Here is an 18068-nt window from a genome sequence, read left to right as displayed (position 1 = left end):
GTATATGGGAGTCAGGCAAGAGAATGATGGATGATGGCCAAGTAGTATATGTGGGCAATCCCATTTTTTTTTTAATATTTTATTTATTTATTCGACAGACAGAGCTCACAAGCAGGCAGAGAGGCAGGCAGAGAGAGAGGAGGAAGCAGGCTCCCTGCTGAGCAGAGAGCCCAACACGGGGCTCGACCCCAGGATCCCAGGATCATGACCCGAGCCGAAGTCAGAGGCTTTAACCCACTGAGCCACCCAGGCACCCCAATCCCATTTTTTTTTAAATTTCAAAAGTAATTGAAACTAATCTTTCTTTTTCTTTTAGTAAACTACCTTTTAACAAATTTAGTTATATAGAAAGTGGGGTCATTCCTAGCAAAAATAAGTAAAGTAAGTAAATAACCAAATGTTAAGAGAATTAAGAAATTTGAAGACATTACTAAGAAATTTCTTTCCTTTTTTTAATTTTTATTTTATTTTTTAAAGACTTTATTTATTTATTTGACAGAGAGATCACAAGTAGGCAGAAAGGCAGGCAGAGAGAGAGGAGGAAGCAGGCTCCCTGCTGAGCAGAGAGCCCAATGAGGGGCTCCATCCCAGGACCCCAGGATCATGACCTGAGCCGAAGGCAGAGGCTTTAACCCACTGAGCCACCCAGGTGCCCCATTTTTATTTTTTTTTAAGCAGGCTGTGACGTGGGGCTTGAACTCATGACCCTGAGATCAACATCTGAGTGGACATCAAGTGTCAGACGTTTAACCAACTGAACCACCCAGAGGCCCCAGAAATTTCTTTAGAAAAATTTAAGAAAAGAAATCTTTTAAGTGTTATCCATCGTTATTTGAACATTTTCTCTGTATTAATAAGCCTGTGTGTGCCAGAAAGATAAAGAGCAAGAATGAGAGAAAGAGGGCGCCTGGGTGGCTCAGTGGGTTAAGCTGCTGCCTTCGGCTCAGGTCATGATCTCAGGGTCCTGGGATCGAGTCCCGCATCGGGCTCTCTGCTCAGCAGGGAGCCTGCTTCCTCCTCTCTCTCTCTGCTTGCCTCTCTGCCTACTTGTGATCTCTCTCTATCAAATAAATAAATAAAATATTTAAAAAAAAAAAAGAATGAGAGAAAGAGATGTTAACTGACTGCATATGTGAAATGAAAGTAAGTTTCTTTTTTTTTTTTTTTTCCAAGATTTTATTTACTTATTTGGCAGAGAGAGAGCACAAGCAGGGGGAAGAGCAGAGGGAGAGAAAGAAGCAGGCTCCCCCTGAGCAGGAAGCACCATGCAGGGACTCAATCCCAGGACCCCGGGATCATGACCTGAGCTGAAGGCAGATGCTTAACCGACTGAGCCACCAGGCATCCCTGAATATAAGTTTCAAAGCAGCACCTGTGAAGCAAGCATGTAAGGGTCTAGCAGAAACCAGAGCAGTGATAGAAAAGTTAAAGGATTGACCATGTGGGTAAGATTCAGAAATTTCAACTTTTTTATTCTTCTTCCCACTTCTGCAGCCTGCTTCTCCACTGCCCGGCAAGCACCTGCAGCATGGTGTTCTCGGAGAAACAAGAAAGGGGCCTTCGAGAAGAAGGACATGACTCATAAACCTCATGACAGTCCTCCCAGGAGGGTAATGAAACCGTCACCTCCCTGCAGCGCCTGGCCTCTGGAACGGGAATGAGGAGCTGTACGGCGTGGTTAGGACAGAAGGATGCACAATGGCAGAGACCATCGAGATGGCCCTCCCAGCGCCTCTTTGCCAAACCTCGATTTGCTCACCTTTTCCCGAAGCCGGATGTTATCCCACACCTTGCTGCACACCATACACTCGAAGGCATCGATGTAGTTGTCCTGGCGGACATCTTGCACACCCCATTTCCGTTCCCTGAGCGCTGCCAGAAGTCGCCGATTAGAGACCTCACCCTTCAGCTTCCACTCTATGTAGGCCTCGTACAGGCTGTCGTCGTGGTCCAGCTGTCTGATGTAACTTGCCAGATCTCTAGGGTGAGCAAATTCCGACACGAGAATAGCACTTCTATTACTCGGGAGCCAGTCTGCAATGCTGGGGGACCCGTAGTACACAGGGACCACCCCCAGCTTCAGGGGTCTCCAGAACTTCTCAGTGATGTAGTCGTCACACACCGCGTTCTCGAAAGCAAGGATAAACTTGTACTGTGCGATGATCCTATAAAAGCCATCGGCATCCATAGAGGCTGGGTTTTTCAGCTGCTGAGGGAGATCTTTGTTTCGTAAACACTCCCCGTAGGAATCGACCTCGATGTAAGTCATCAGCTCTCGGACATAGCTGTCCCTATCTGACGGCGGGTCACAGTCCGACTGCACGTACACCAGCGGGGCAAGTCTGCTTCGAAGGTTGTTTTTGGACCTCAAGGGGACCAGGTATCGGAGTGACTTCAGGACTTCTACGCCCTCCAAGTACTGGGTGGTCAGGGGCAAGTGGGAATGCCGGCTGAATGTGGCAGTGTAGTTGAACAAGGTGATGACTGGCTCGTGGAAGAGCTTGTAATTGTTTTTCGGAGACTCTTCGTGAAAGAGGGCCCAGTCGTGATGGGCTTTCCGAGGCAGGGGTAAGCTATTTATATTAAAGTCAGTGCCTAGAAGAAGAAAAGAAAATATTAGTATGTACAGGAGAATTTTAGGGGCGCCTGGGTGGCTCAGTGGGTTAAAGCCTCTGCCTTCGGCTCAGGGCATGATCTCAGGGTCCTGGGATCAAGCCCCGCATCGGGCTCTCTGCTCAGCAGGGAGCCTGCTTCCCCTTCTCTCTCTGCCTGCCTCTCTGCCTGCTTGTGACCTCTGTCTGTCAAATAAATAAATAAAATCTTTAAAAAAAAAATCTTAAAAAAAAAGAGAGAGAATTTTAGTGTCCGACTTGGAGTCTACCTGGTAAGATGAGAATATGGAGAAGTCCGAGGCTACAAAGAAGCATGTCACAGTGGTTGCAAAATGCCTGGCGGTCAATCATGACACTGTCACCCTAGAAACTGCTCAGGGAGAGGAGCACCAAGGAGAGGGACCCTCCTTCTGATTTTATGTTAAGAGAAATGGGAGTAGGGACGCCTGGGTGGCTCATTGGGTTTAGCATCTGCCTCCGGCTCAGGTCATGATCCCAGGGTCCTGGAATTGAGCCCGACATCGGGCTCTCTTCTCATCAGGGAGCCTGCTTCCCCTCCTCTCTCTCTCTCTCTGCCTGCCTCTTTGCCTACTTGTGATCTCTCTCTGTCAAATAAATAAATAAAATCTAAAAAAAAAAAAGAGAGAGAGAGAAATGGGAGTAGTGTCTAGCCAGGTTCTAAAGGGAGAATTCATTCCACTGCCTCTAGCAATTGGCTTTTCTTCCCAGACATGTTGTCTAAGAGAGCGCAGGAGAAATAAAGAGACAGATGATTCTTCAAAAAAGAAAGGAGCAGGGGGCGCCTGGGTGGCTCAGTGGGTTAAGCCACTGCCTTCGGCCCAGGTCATGATCCCAGGGTCCTGGGATTGAGCCCCGCATCGGGCTCTCTGCTCAGTGGGGAGCCTGCTTCCCCCTCTTTCTCTCTGCCTGCCTCTCTGCCTTCTTGTGATCTCTGTCTGTCAAATAAATAAAATATTAAAAAAAAAAAAAAAAGAAGAAGAAGAAAGAAAGGAGCAGGAGAAAGGAAGCCAGAAAAGGGGAAAGCAACCAGCTTGGCAGACTGATGCCCCGAAGAAAAAGGGAAATCATGCAAAAATCGCCAGAATAAATATGCAAGACAGATTTTTTTTTTAACCCAAAATGATCGATTTCAACAAAGTGCAGTGAATCAATCATCGTCAAAATGGTAGACAAGGCTTTTTAAAGACAAAACGGCTGATAACAGCACTATGCTACAGACAGCAGCAGGACGGACAGGAATTAACCAGCACATCAAGAAATGAAGAAGGCATAACAGGATTACAATTATGAGTGATTCTAGCCTCCACAGGATTAATTGGGAAACCTCTGAAACACGATCATGGGCAGACCGAAGTGACGGATGTGGGGAGCAAGATGTTTCCTGACAGTGTGCATGGAGACTCCACCAGGAAGGAGTTATTCCTAGAACAGAGAAATGGTTAAGACAATACCACAGGACGGGACACCAAAAGTTCTGTGTTTCTGACATTGATGATTTTGTGGCCCACGATTAGAGCTTTTAAGTTTTGAGTTTTCAAATGTAAGAAAATGGCAAAAAAAAACCACTCCATTTTCCACCATTCATTGGGGGCGGAGGTGGGGGAGTAGTACAAATAGATGCTTCCCGGGGAATAAAACATATTCTCCGGTAAAATTCATAGCAATTAATTATTTCATGCCAGTGCACACTGTCTCAAATAAATATGTACTCTTTGGTGCCACCAGGACATCAATGAGAAATCAATTAATCAAGAAAGGCTTTTAAACAAAGACAGAATTAAGATTATGTTGCAGGACATCTACTGAGCCCAGGGAAGTTGCTGGACAAAGTACTATTGTCTCGATACCAGGCTTTTATTCTCAGTGAGCAGGAATAAAAGACGAACATTTATAAAAATGGTTATATCGGGGCACCTGGGTGGCTCAGTGGGTTAAGCCTCTGCCTTCAGCTCAGGTCACGACCCCAGAGTCCTGGGATCGAGCCCCGCATTGGGCTCTCTGCTCAGCAGGAAGACTTCTTCCTCCTCTCTCTCTGCCTGTCTCTCTGCCTACTTGTGATCTCTGTCTTTCAAATAAATAAATAATCTTAAAAAATAAAAAAATAAGATAGGAGGGGTATTGAGTAAAACAAAAGTGGGTCTAGAATTAATGGCAGGGCCAGGCACGGGAGTCTTGAACGAGGGACTCGGACCCCAGTGGCTGTCTGCTGCTACTGTAGGGCACGTGGGTGATTTTTCACTTGCCTCGCCTGGGTGAGCCACTGCAAAGAGCCAAGACGCCGAGGAGGGAAACAGCAAGACAACACCTGCCTCCTGCACTTCGGAGAATGGAGAGGGCCTGACTTCCATCTCTGCTCATCCACATCAGTGAAGCAAAACAGGCACCAAAAATGGCTATGTGTAGACCTTTCTGTGGCCAGTTTCTAGGTCACTCAGATTGTGTTTAATAACATGAATGGGCCTTGCACCTGGTACCAATTGGAGCCATGAGCCCTTCATTCATTAGAACTAGGAGATGAAGTCTTACTGGCTCATTATACCTTCAGTCAAGTTGCTTCTCGAACCTCGATGTTGGAAGGAAGGGGAGAAGAGTGTAGGGTCCCTGGCATATGCAATCTATAGTAGTAAGAGAAGCCTGCAGATCTAAGCAAGAAAAGTTTATTTATATTTATGCTCTAAAAAAGAACACAGCTTTTTAAAAAATAAGAGTGTGAGGTTCTAGCACATTCCTCTGAATTCTGTTTAGCTTGTAGGAGGGGGGGGCCCATCTTAAAAGTGGGGAAATGCCTCTTTAACAGAGAGGCAAGTCAAAAAGACCTAAGTTTCCAGAAACATCTTCCATTTGTTACATTAAAAAGTATTTCCTAGTTAGTTCCCCACGATGCACACATAACACACACAGACACGCAGACACACCCAAAATCACATTAAAATAGGTTTTTTTAATCAGATTCTTCCAAACCAAAATTTCCTGGGAAAGATTTAAAAAAATATGGCATTTTGCCCAGTGAGCTCCTCCCCTAAACCTACAGTTTCAGATTGTCAGCACCAGAGAACAGTGACATGAGAACCATAACAGACCTAAAATACAGTTGACCTTTGCATAACACAGACCTGAACTTCAGGGGTCCACTTACATGTGGGTTTTTGGTTTTTTTTCCAATAAATACAGAATACAGTACCGTAAATATATTATATACAAAATATGTGTTAACTGACTACTGATATTATCAGGAAGGCTTCTAGTGAACAGTAGGCTATTAGTAGTTAAGTTTTGGGGGTCCAAAGTTAGACCCAGGTTTTTGACTGTGTCAGGGGGTTGGCGCTCCTAGCTTCAAGCACTGTTCAGGAACCCACACTGTTCTCCCCTGAGGAGATCGTGGTCTTGAATATGAGTGACGATACGGGGCAATTTCTGTATGTGGCTCAAGAGACAACGGAGTGATTTCACTCCCTCCAGCTCCAGGGCTCTGCCCACGATAACAAGAGTTGGAACACTGAAAGAAGTAAAAGTCAATGACACTATGGAAAATCCATAAAAAATGTGACTAACTTGCAGGCGATTCGTTCACTTGTTTCCACAGTCGTCCTCACCTGCTCTTACATGTAACAACTTTGGATTCAAACGTTCACTTCTCGGGGTGATTTTGTGTTTACTGAATACTGACAAATTCATTTGTCCCCTGACGTAACAGCCGACGCACACAATCTTAAGCACTAACGTGCACTGTAAAGGGAACTGCGGCTTGAATACAAATGGAATAAAATTAATGCCGGTAAAGGGTGCCAGATTGCTAACTGCGGAGACGGAATTTGAAGCGGCAGACGAGCAGAAGAGCGACAATACTTTATGATAGGTTTGTGGGCTCCTTTTCTGCAAGGGCATAGATTCTTTTTTTATTATTCCCACCCAGACTGGTGAAAACAGAAGGCAACATGTATTACGCACCCCACTTTACTAACAAAGTTGGAGTCATTTATCTGGAACCCAAAATCCCTGGCGGGGACGAGAATTTTCACAACGGCTGGTGCTCAAGGACCAGAAAGATCTCTGGTCCCTGCTCCAATGCTGATTCTTTTGAATGACTTGCTCCGGGCGCTCCCAGGCACACCCACCAAAACGTGACCCAGCTTAAACCCAGCCCACCCAGGAAGACACATGCCTTCATCAGGAAAAGAAAAACGCCCCCCCACCCCAAAATGTCCTCCAGAAATAATCCTTGATTTTAAAAAGAATTCTGTCCTAAAAGTGTGTACCACACAAAGAATAGCCCAGTAGAGGGGCACCTCGTTAAGCATCTGCCTTCGGCTCTGGACATGATCCAGAGTCCTGGGATTGAGCTCTGCATTGAGCTCCCTGCTCGGCAGGGAGCTTGCTTTCCCCCCTCTCTCTGCCTGCCTCTCTGCCTGCTTGTGATCGCTCTCTCTCTCAAATAAATAGATAAAATCTTTAATAAAAGAAAAAAAAAGAATACCCCATTAAAAGAAACTAAAACTTCGGGGGGAAAACAATTTAGGCCATATATTACCATCCAGGATTTGCATGGTTCATGGTTCTTTTTAAAGCCCATGTCACATGAATTTTCTCAACTTACCCACACAATCCCCATCAGGTCATTTATTTTCTCTAAGGTTCTATGTGTTGACTGAAAATGGTAAGGAATGGTGCTGGCTGCTGGGAAAGACCCCGATCATCCCAGGAGAAATTCTTTTTTTTTATTTTTTTTAAGATTTTATTTATTTGTCAGAGAGAGACACAGCAAGAGAGAGGGAACACAAACAGGGGGAGCAGGAGAGGGAGAAGCAGGCTTCCCATAGAGCAGAGAGCCAGATAAAGGATTCGATCCCAGGACCCTGGGATCATGACCTGAACCGAAGGCAGACGCTTAAAGACTGAGCCACCCAGACATCCCCAGGAGAAATTCTAACCACAGGCCGTGGAGGCCCACCCACACCATACACGCACCTCCGTAGGTGGCCGGGTTCCAGCCAAGTTAGGGTCGCGGGCAGGCGACTGAACTCAAAACGCTCTCATACGAACTTCTAGACCTGTATTCTCCCTTCTTCTCCACCATCTCTCTTCATGAGACCTTCTGCCTGCCCCTTAATCAACTTCGCTTCATGGAGCCCTCCCTCAGTTATGCCTGATCAGTTAGCATCTGTTCACTCTAACCCCTGGGCCTGGAAATTTCTCACGCCCCCTTCCTGGGCCTGGGCTCTACGGTAACTCTGCAGCCCCTTCCGGGCGGTGCAGCGCCTGAGGCAAGAAGACAGGGTCCCGAGGACCATCCGCCCCAACTCTCAACAGCTGTAAATCACCCTAACAGGTGTTGAACGGTTTATCCTTCCACCTTAACCTGTACACATTCATGGATCTGTTGGTTGGTTGGTTTGTTCGAATGTGCAAAGCTGCAGTTCACACCCAATGTGGAGAACATATATTCAAAATCGACGTGGTTTTCTGCGCTAAGTTGTGATTCTCACTGGGGCCTGGCACAGGGTAGAAAGAGAAGGGCGAGTTTCTCCTGCACTGGCTGACAGCCTCACCTCACCCCCCAAACCTTCCCTTCCACTCACTCGCACCACCCCGGGTGAGACACCGTTTTCCCTTCCTCTTCCGCAGGAGGGCAGAGGTTCACCCCGGGCCTGTCCCGAGTCTTGCCTTCCCCCACTGTCCAGGGGGCTCCAAAAGCTCCTGAGTCCCTCAGAGGAGAGTGCCCACCAGACAAGCTCTGCCCCAGCTCTGCCGGTGTCAGCCTTCAGAGCCTTGCAAAGGAAACGGAGTCTAGAAGGCCACGTTCAAATTGAGAGCTCTCCGGGTCCTCAGAGTTCCCAGCTAGAGTGCAGGGGTGCCTGGACCCCTTTCCCTTCCACCCTCTGCTCTGAAACAAAACCACGAGGGACCCTGGGACATGGACATAGACACCTCAACACACGAGTCCAAGTTCTGTCCTGACAAAAACTCCCTCTCTGACCAAATTCCGTCAGGCTCTTCTGGATCATCCTCTCACCATGCCTCACCGTGGCCTGCCGTCCTGCCCTTGGCCTGCGGAGCCCAGATTCAGCAAAGAATCCCGCCATGCTGGTTTACTGATGATCCCCTGCCCACCCTCGATATCTCACCAAGTCCCTCATCCCCACACCTGACGTCCAAGTCCTTGGCCTGCCTCCAGCAGATCTACTGATCGATCCTAAATGTATACTCTCTCCAGACTGTTGCCTTGACCTTCAGCCAGGGATCTAACAGCATGCTAGAAATATCCAACTTGGATAGCCCAGAGAACATCACCAATTACCATGCCCTGACTAACCTAGCCACCTTCCCCTAAAGCCCAGTCCTCCTCGTGTCTTCTTTTTCTCCACTGATATCACCACCAAGGTTGGTTTGAGCCTCTTAGAGTAAGCTAGGTGCTCTGCCTTTGAGTATAACCCTTTCTTTGCTTTTTCCCTTTTAAAATACACCTCAGGTGCACAGAACTCGGTTAATCATAATCTCTGGATTGGATTGGATTGGATTGGACACTTACTGCAAGGGGCCAAGTAGAAACTTACAGAAACTCTACGTCACAGGTATTTCAGTTTTCTTAACTCCAACACACAACTCCAGAATATATAAAGGAACTGTCCCCCAGAGCACATGGCCCAGAGAGCTAAGCAATCCCTAAAACTTTTGCTTGCTGGACCAATACTATATGTGACTGGACAAAGTTGGTTTTTATGTGCAATTTTTTCTTGGAGTGACTTGAAACATACCAATTACAAATTCCTGTAGGAATAAAACATCGTGCATATGGAAGATTAAAATTTTTTTAATTTTTTAAACAGTTTCAACCAAAATAGATCCATGAATCAATGCTTTATATAAATCTCTCATAGAAGCAAAGAATTTAAAGGTTTTTTTATTTATTTATTTTTAGAGAGAGAGAGTGCACCCAAGTGGTGGCGGGTGGAGGGTAGAGGGAGAGGGAGAGAGAGAATCCCAAGCAGAGCTACTGATGAAAGCAGAGCCCAAGGTGGGACTCAATTTCACAATCCTGAAATCATGACCTGAGCTGAAATCAGGAGTCAGACAACCAACTGAGCCACCCCTGTGCCCCTTGAAAGCAGAGAATCTAAGCAAAGACCCTCTCTCCAGGACAGACTAGTTTCTTCCAAATACACCAATGTCCCCCAACAGACCATACATTCTTTTGGGAATTCAAACACTGGGTTTAGTATTACAATGGGTTTTTCCCATGATTACAGTACTCTCAGCTCAGCAGGGTTCAAAGCACAGAAGAACCTGAACTCTTTTTTCTAAAAGGAGGTCATGTTAGTTGCTGGCTTGTTAGCTTCTCGGCTCCATTCTGAGTCAGTGAAAGGGGCCGAGACCCTGCAAACTTCATCTGTCAAGATCCCTTGCTGACTGGCTTGCATTTAGGTCCTGCCAATGGAGCACTGTGGGGGGACTGGGAAGTAGAAGGGCAAGAAGGAGCCTAAAGGCTTCCCCTGTGGCACAGAGAGCAGAAGCACCTGGGAACATGACCATGGCATGGTCATGGGGAGACACCAGCCACAGAGGCAGTCGCAATGACCTGGGTGTGCCAGCTCACAGGTTTCCACTCACCTTCAACAGCGGAGCCTCAGAGACCTTCGTCCTGCACTCTGGGTAAACTGATCCCTCCCTGAGCTTCTCCAGCTCAGGGACGGCAGTGCTCTCCCGCGCTTCATTGTGCGTAACTTGCCCTCCCTTCTTTTGCTCCCCTGGCCCTTCGAAGCCTCTGCAACCAATCCCCATAGTAAATTCCCACTGTCTGAAATACCTAGAACAATTTCTTTTTCCCTATCAAAGTGTGATTAACACAGAAGTCCATTTCAAAATCTTAAGACTTCCATCTGACGGTAATGTATTATTCCAGGTTCTGTGGCAGGTTTTTTTTTTTTTTTTCTTGCTCCCTGAACTCCTGATTTTCCTAAAAATACTATGTTCCTTCACAATTCTCACCCCCTTGTTATCACCATCCCAGGCTTCTAGTTCTCCGTCTCCGTTTATTTCTCTCTCAGTCCATCTGGTGAGAATGGGGAAGGAGAAAAAAAATGCAAGCCTCCCGTTTGAGAAGGGAAAATACAAAATCAGAAAAGGAGGCTCCCTTGACGAGAGGAAGCATCAGATTATTCGAAACCAAAAGCACGTGGCTCCTTCAGGTACCGTGTTGTACCGGCTCGTTCTCTGAGCTGCTAACTAAAACATACGGAGCAGTGATCACTCACAGAGCTACAAGGAGGGTGGCGCAGGAGTGAAGACCTCCTGTACAACTGCATTTGACCAAAGTCTACATTTTGTCACCAACTCCAAATCCTCTCCACTGTGTTTCTTGACCTTGAATGTACGAAAGAGATGAAGACTCTCTTATTGCTTAAAGATCTAACTATGGAGCCTTTTACCCATCGAAAATGAAAGTCTCTGTGGCTAAAAGATGTTAAAGCTCAAGAAACAGTGGGCGAAACACCATGGCTCATAAATCACCCGTATTGCCCGCCAAACCCAGCGGCCTCACCAAGTGTGTTCTCATTTCCTGCCTCGGATTAAATCATTTGCTTCATGAAGCTCAAACGACTTCCAGGGTTTGAGAGAATTCTTCGTACCATTGCTACCTCCCTATTCCTTCTGCCTGCAATAAGCTTAACAGTGAACTGTACCTCTGACAGCGTCTAACCCTAAATGCAAAAGGGAATTCCATTTCTCCCACGGTAATGATTAGGACGGGAGAGAAGAGGAAGAAGGAAGCAGAGCAGAGTGACAGTCTGCAGGACAACCTGAGCCACTGCCCTCCCCGACCCCAGGGAGACAGGAGCTGCGGTGTCATCCAGGGCTTGCTGACGAAGCCACTTCAAAGAGTTCTAGAATGTTCTGCTGAAGCCCTCACTTGAGCCTTCCAGGACAAGGCTACATAACCCTGGATTAGGGTTCGTGATCTCTCTCAAGGCACGTGAAGAATTTATTCTTCGTTATTAAAAGCCACATTAGGGCGTCTCTGGGGCTCGCATTCTGACTCTGCTGGAGACAAAACCACTGACTCGGAGAAGCAGGGCCACTCCTATAAAGCGAGGTTTTACCGAGTCCTGCTATTTGGAAAGCATTAAACTGGGAACTCTGGGGCTTCAAAGATGAATAAAATAAGCTCCAGGGATCTCATGATTATGAATGTAAATATTAAGCCATTAGCTGAAATTCAAAGTAGAGTAGCAGCAGTCAAATAGCCGTAGCAGGAGAAAGAACGGAATAATTATTTCTCGCTGGTCAGAATTTGGGCCTGAACTGCTTATAAGTACATTTAAAAAAAAAAAAAAAAGCAATTAAAAAAATAAATAAGACTCAATTATTAACTCAGGGCAAACAAGTCATCAGTGAGCTAGATGGTTCATCTACAAATATCATTTGCACAGCCATAAAACTGTAGGGTGAATATTGATCTAGCCAATCTGATAACGTAAGTGGACGGCGAGGATTCAAGAAGGGTAAGTGAGTGAGTAGGAGACGGTAAAAGAATAAACCCTCATCTTCCAAGACAGACAGTTAATAATGCCTAATGCTGAAAAATCATTAAAGAGGAATGCCACCATGTTATTTTGAGATCTGAGGTAACAACCAAAAGAGTCATCAGGTACAAGTCTTAAGCAGTCACCTAAAGAGCTGACCACTTATTACTCAAACCTGGAGTATCTGTAGCTTTGATAAAGACTAAAATAAACAGAAGATTGTATAGGAGAACTGTCTCCCTCTCCCATGTACCAGAAACCCAGGTCGCTTCCCTCCATTAATAGTTTCTTGTATGTTCTGCATTTTAAAAAAAAGAAATGCATAGATGGAAACAAAAAGGAAGGAAGGAAAGGGGAGGGAAGGAGGGAAATACCACATTTAACTACATCTACGAAAAATCAATTGTAAGATGTACTATTGTTTTTTGTGTCACTATTAAACTATGATCTAGTGCTTTCTTAGAATTTTTGTTTATACTGATTAAAAGAGCTTTTTTAGATTTGCTTATCGATTTTTGTCATTTATCACTCTTCTGAATACTTAGAAAAATACATGTTATATTGGTTAAAGTATCCAAAATGTCTTCGGATACAGAATCCAAGTCTTTGAACTATTTTTGAATCTTTGATGTCTGTGGTTTTCTACACAATGTTTCGCTCTGGGCCATCAAGGCTGTTAGCCATATAACGTTGCTTAAAAGTATGCAGCACCTCATCTCTGGGATTTTCTTCCAAACCACTGACCCCATCCCCCAAGTTTTGATGCCAGTGCTTTCTTGGCATTACCAGAAGAAAGAAGTTTTCAGACTGGGGCGCCTGCGTGGCTCAGTCAGTTAAGTGTCCAACTCTTTTTTTTTTTTTTTTTTTAAGATTTTATTTATTTATTTGTCAGAGAGAGAGGGAGAGAGAGCGAGCACAGGCAGACAGAGAGGCAGGCAGAGGCAGAGGGAGAAGCAGGCTCCCTGCTGAGCAACGAGCCCGATGTGGGACTCGATCCCAGGACGCTGGGATCATGACCTGAGCCGAAGGCAGCTGCCCAACCAACTGAGCCACCCAGGCGTCCCAAGTGTCCAACTCTTGATTTCGCTCAGGTCATGATCTCAGAGTCATGAGAATGAACCCTGAGTTGGGCTCCATGCTCAGGAGGAAGTCTGCTCTAGATTCTCTCTCTCTCTCCCTCTGCCCCTCCCCCTGCTTGAGCTCTCTCTCTCTCTCTAAGACAAATAAGTAAAATCTTTTTTATTTTATTTTATTTATTTATTTGTCAGAGAGAGAGAGAGAGATCATGCAGGCAGAGTGGCAGGCAGAAGCAGAGAGAGAAGCAGGCTCCCTGTTGAGCAGAGAGCCCGATGCAGGACTCGATCCCAGGACCCTGGGATCATGACCTGAGCCAAAGGCAGCGGCTTAACTGACTGAGCCACCCAGGCACCCCTTAATAAGTAAAATCTTAAAAAAAAACAAAAACAAAAACAAACAATTAGAGGCACCTGGGTGGTCAGTTGGTTAAGTGTCTGACTTGATTATGGCTCAGATCAGGATTTTAGGATTGTAAGATCGAGCCCCGGTTCAGGCTCCATGGGCATGGAGCCTACTTGAGATTCTCTCTCTCCATCTGCCCCTCCTTTCTCTCCCATCTCTAAAAAAAAAAAAAAAAAAAAAAGTAAGAAAGAAAGTTTTCAGACATTAACTTGACCTACATTCGTTTTCCTCAAACGGTCCCATTCACAGCCACACAGCTTGCCGCAACCACATCCCTCCTGGTGCTGACGGTGTCTGAAGGGACACCACCAACGACAAGATACATGGTGATTGTTGAGATGTCAAAATCTGAACAGGCAAACGCTTTTTAGAACAAAGTAAATCTTTCTTACATAAGAGAAAACACACTATCACACTGCGTGAACCTGGCAGAATCCATGAAACCTGCATGACGCTATTTCCTTGTCCGTGAATGCAGAGCTGCCCAGCTCTTTTTCATGATCACATAGCATTACCCCATTTAGCGTGTGTACGTAGTCACTTCAGTCCTCTCCCCACTGTTCTACTTTATGGGTCAAAAGCTGAACTCTGAACACTGGGGTACGAAATAGCTGTTTTCTTGAGTTGGGTGAATTGCATCCCAAATCACTTGTTCCCGCTGACATCTTCACTAGCAACTAAGCCTTCAGTGCACACCGTCCATGAGTTTGTCCTTAGGCTCTCAGCTGGAGGACATTCGACAGAAGTCAGTCCTCAGTACAGCAATCAACCTCCAAGTTAATTACATCCTCTGAAACCAAAGATCAAGACAACCGAGTGCCTTTTTCCAAAGCAAGTCTATCCGTCTGGTGGATACGGAACTGCCAAATCGTGGCATTCCACTTAGCATTTGGGCCACATTTGACCTTAGTAGGAAGCTAGGACCTAGGGAAATAAACTCTCCTCACTCTCAAAACCTCCAGTGTCCCACTCCATTTAATCATCTTCGAGTTTCTCTCCCCAAGAGAGAAACAGTGCAGAAGAAAGCACCGCCCTCCAAAGTTCATCATGCCTAACACACTCCTAGCTTGGCTTTCTGATGTACATGTCTCATCACGGAAACACCAAGAAAACAACAAACTGGGTCAAGAATTTTAGGTCCACGTTAGGAGCCCTTAGGGGTACGATGTATAAATTATATTTTATGGGCCCCGGTTTAATCCTATAAACAAGGGAGATCCACCTCTCTCACTAAGACAGTCAAAAAGAGAAGGTCCGTTTTAATAAAAACGTTTTAATAAAACGGCAAAGGACCTAAACATTTTCCTCTAATATTTATTTTATTTAAGTTTTTTCATCAAACTTGTAGTAAATATATGCTCAATACAAGAAATTTTCCTGTGCTAAAAAAAATTAATAAATAAAAGGAGGAGGAGAGAGGCACCTGAGTGGCTCAGTCAAACGCCTGCCTTTGGCTTGGGGCACAGATCCTGGGATCAAGCCCCACATCAGGCTCCCCGCTCAGCAGAGAGTCTGCTTCTCCCTCTCCCTCAGCCCCTCTCCCTCCTTGTGCCCTTTCTCGCTTGCTCTCTCTCTCTCAAATAAATTCTTTTTTAAAAATAAAAGAACAAAATAGAGAGTAGAGGGGAGATGGAAGAAGAGTAGAAACATCACCCACATTCCCAAAGAAAAGCAATGTTTAACATCAGGGGGTGAGTTTATTGAGTTTATTTATTATTTATTTATCTATTGAGTTTATTGAAGTGTATCAGTGTGTCAGGGTGTGAAAGATTCAAGTAAGAACACACTTATTACAATACTCGAGTCCAATCACTACCCATGTCTTGATGAAAAAAAAAAAGAAAGAATTTACAGTGATATTTATGCTCTATTAGTCATACTCAAAGAAAGATGAAATCTGTCGCCAAACACCTTATCCTGTAGAAACTATGGCTCGAAGAACAGAACCCCAAAATCAGAAATGAAAACTTCCTCGGGAACTCTAAACCTAACCAGGGAAGCCTCGTGTGCAAGGTGCCTTGCCTCACAGCTCGGTGATCCCTGCCGTCCCAAACTGCAGGCCCTGTGTGCAGGTCACCAGCAAGGAGCAGGTGCACAGAACAGAAGCATGAGACGTGCTCAGGGAGGGATACCATCATTCAGAGTTATATGGGTTGTTGGACGTGCTCAGGCAGGTGAGGTTACAGGCTTTCGGCTGCCACCAGCCACACGGCTAATGACCGTGTGGGAAAATGACAGTGTTGGAAATGACAGAAATGACAGACCGTGTGGGAAAATGACCCCGTGACATGCTGGGCTGCCGAACAAAACAGGTCTACCTGCCCTAGATTTCCAGCTCATTGAATAAATGAATGACTTGACTGCGAAGCCTCTTTTGGTCGGGGTTTTGGATATTTACAGCCTAATGCGGTTCAATGTCATTGGCATTAGTCTGGGACTGATGTTGAGGAAGTGTGTATGCTTCCGATGAGAAGCAGTGAGTCCAATGAGATCTTTCCCACTCTTTCCCTAACTGTGTTGCCTCTGCCAGTGGACTTCCAGGAGATGAAGACTGTTCAAAGAAGAACTTTCCAAGTTGCCCACCTCCTCGTGTCCATTGTTCCTATTCAGATATCTCGTGGCTTTTGGTCTGGATTCCAGCATTCATCATCCTCAACTGCAATTAGGGGTGCCCCCACCTGGCCCCCCACCAGACACGGAGAACTTTCTGGACCCATGTCTTGTTAATCTCTGCCTGCAGAACCTAACATCATGCCCAGGATGTAGTACGTACTCAAAGATATTTGTAAAATAAACAAATGCATTTTCAGATCTTATTTTGCAGAAGTCAGGCCTTCGCTTACTTTGGCAGGAAGAGGTAAAGAAAGAGCAAGAAGTAAAAGTAGAAAGTGGTGCGAACGGCAAGCATGTGCTGGAGGGATGGAGCTCAAATGCGGAACTGGTAAAAATTCTAAGTAAGTCTTAGAATTAAATCAAAGCCTCAAAAGCCCTTCATATATATGTCATCTGCAAATTTTTTCAGTCCTATCACAAAATAGGGATTTCAGTTCACATTCCTAGCTGTTCGATTTCATGACTTGATCTCCACCCGATGAGGCCAATAGGTTTCCACAACCATAAAGGGGCATGTTAAGTTAGAGAGAAGCGGGTGAAATGAATTGAAAAGAAAATCCCCTACTTCACCTTGGAAACACTCTCCTGCCTCATCTACTCTGACAGGTATAGCGGTTTTATTTTAGTTACTTATGATAAGACCTCAGGGTGGACTAGTTAGTGATACTCCCACCTCATAAAAAATAATGTGAATTCTTAGCAACACTTTGGCATCGGGTTGCTAATTCTTTGCAAAAAAAAAAAAAATTTTTCTCTTGACAGAGTTAATGATTTGAGAAGGAATTAGTGAGTTATAAAAATGGAAAAAGGGATGTTAAGGAACTGCTAAAGAACTAGACTCTTCACGTGAGCTTTGGTGTGGAAGACCTTGTAGGTAGAGGTAATGTCTTGACCGTTCCACGAGGACCTCATTTCCTTCAGTGTTTGTGACACAGAGACCTCTTAGCAGTCAGTAATGGAAAACATTAAAATTCATTCTAAACCTGAACGCATGTGAAGTCCATGAAATTATAACTTGATGATAAATCAATAATCAAGTGGCAGGTTTTTCTGAGTTTTACACAAGTCAAATGTATAAGTAAGCAATAAATAAGATTTTATTAAAAGCAGAGCAAATTCCCAATTTGCTGTTTGAGCTTGCAAAATTCAATTATCCATTTCTGTTTTGTCTCAAATTTTTCACATGTAAAAAGAATTCAAACTTTGGGAAGGAATGGTACAGCCTTTTTGAGGCCAATTTGGCAGGATGTAGCAAAATCTTAATTTAATTTATCCACTGACACAGCAACTCCGGTCTCAGATATTTGGAGAAATACTAACACATATGAACAGACACAAAGAAGTAAGTTTATAGGAACATGACAGAAAAACAAAATAACTTAACCATGGACAGGGGGATGATTAATTAGATGAATTTAGGTGCCATTACACTACTGAATCAACATAGCTTTAAAAATAATGAAGTAAACTGATATATTCTAAACTGAAAAAATTTTTAAAACATATGTTTAAATGGAAAAACCAATATATATCTATGATATGGCTCAGTGTAAGAAAAAAAAAACCAACAGAGAACTATAGGCTGAATTCGATTATACATTAAAATTCTAGTAGGATAGCCATTAATCTGACTGGGACAGGGATTGCAAAAGTAAAGGTAAAATTTTATTTTTTGCTTCTTTACTGCTTTTAGTGATATATTCATGCATTACTTGTGTAATTTTATGTATTTTTTAAAAGGTTTATTTATTTATTTATTTATTTGAAAGAGAGAGAACAAGCAGGGGGAGGGGCAGGCAGAAGAAGGAGAAGCAGACTCTCCGCT

At 44.7% G+C, this 18068-nt stretch overlaps 1 protein-coding gene across 1 annotated transcript in view; it reads right to left on the bottom strand.

The window, feature by feature from the left end:
* Nucleotides 1-18068, bottom strand: part of FUT10 (fucosyltransferase 10) — a 69503-nt gene that overhangs the window by 10163 nt on the left and 41272 nt on the right. The window contains exon 3 of the mRNA XM_044225409.1: nt 1760-2595. Within this exon, the coding sequence (XP_044081344.1) occupies nt 1760-2595 (836 nt within the window). The remainder of the gene's footprint in view (nt 1-1759; nt 2596-18068) is intronic.

Source organism: Neovison vison, chromosome 11, assembly GCF_020171115.1.
Source record: "Neovison vison isolate M4711 chromosome 11, ASM_NN_V1, whole genome shotgun sequence".
Lineage (NCBI taxonomy): Eukaryota > Metazoa > Chordata > Mammalia > Carnivora > Mustelidae > Neogale > Neogale vison.
This window is presented reverse-complemented; position numbering and strand designations above follow the sequence as displayed.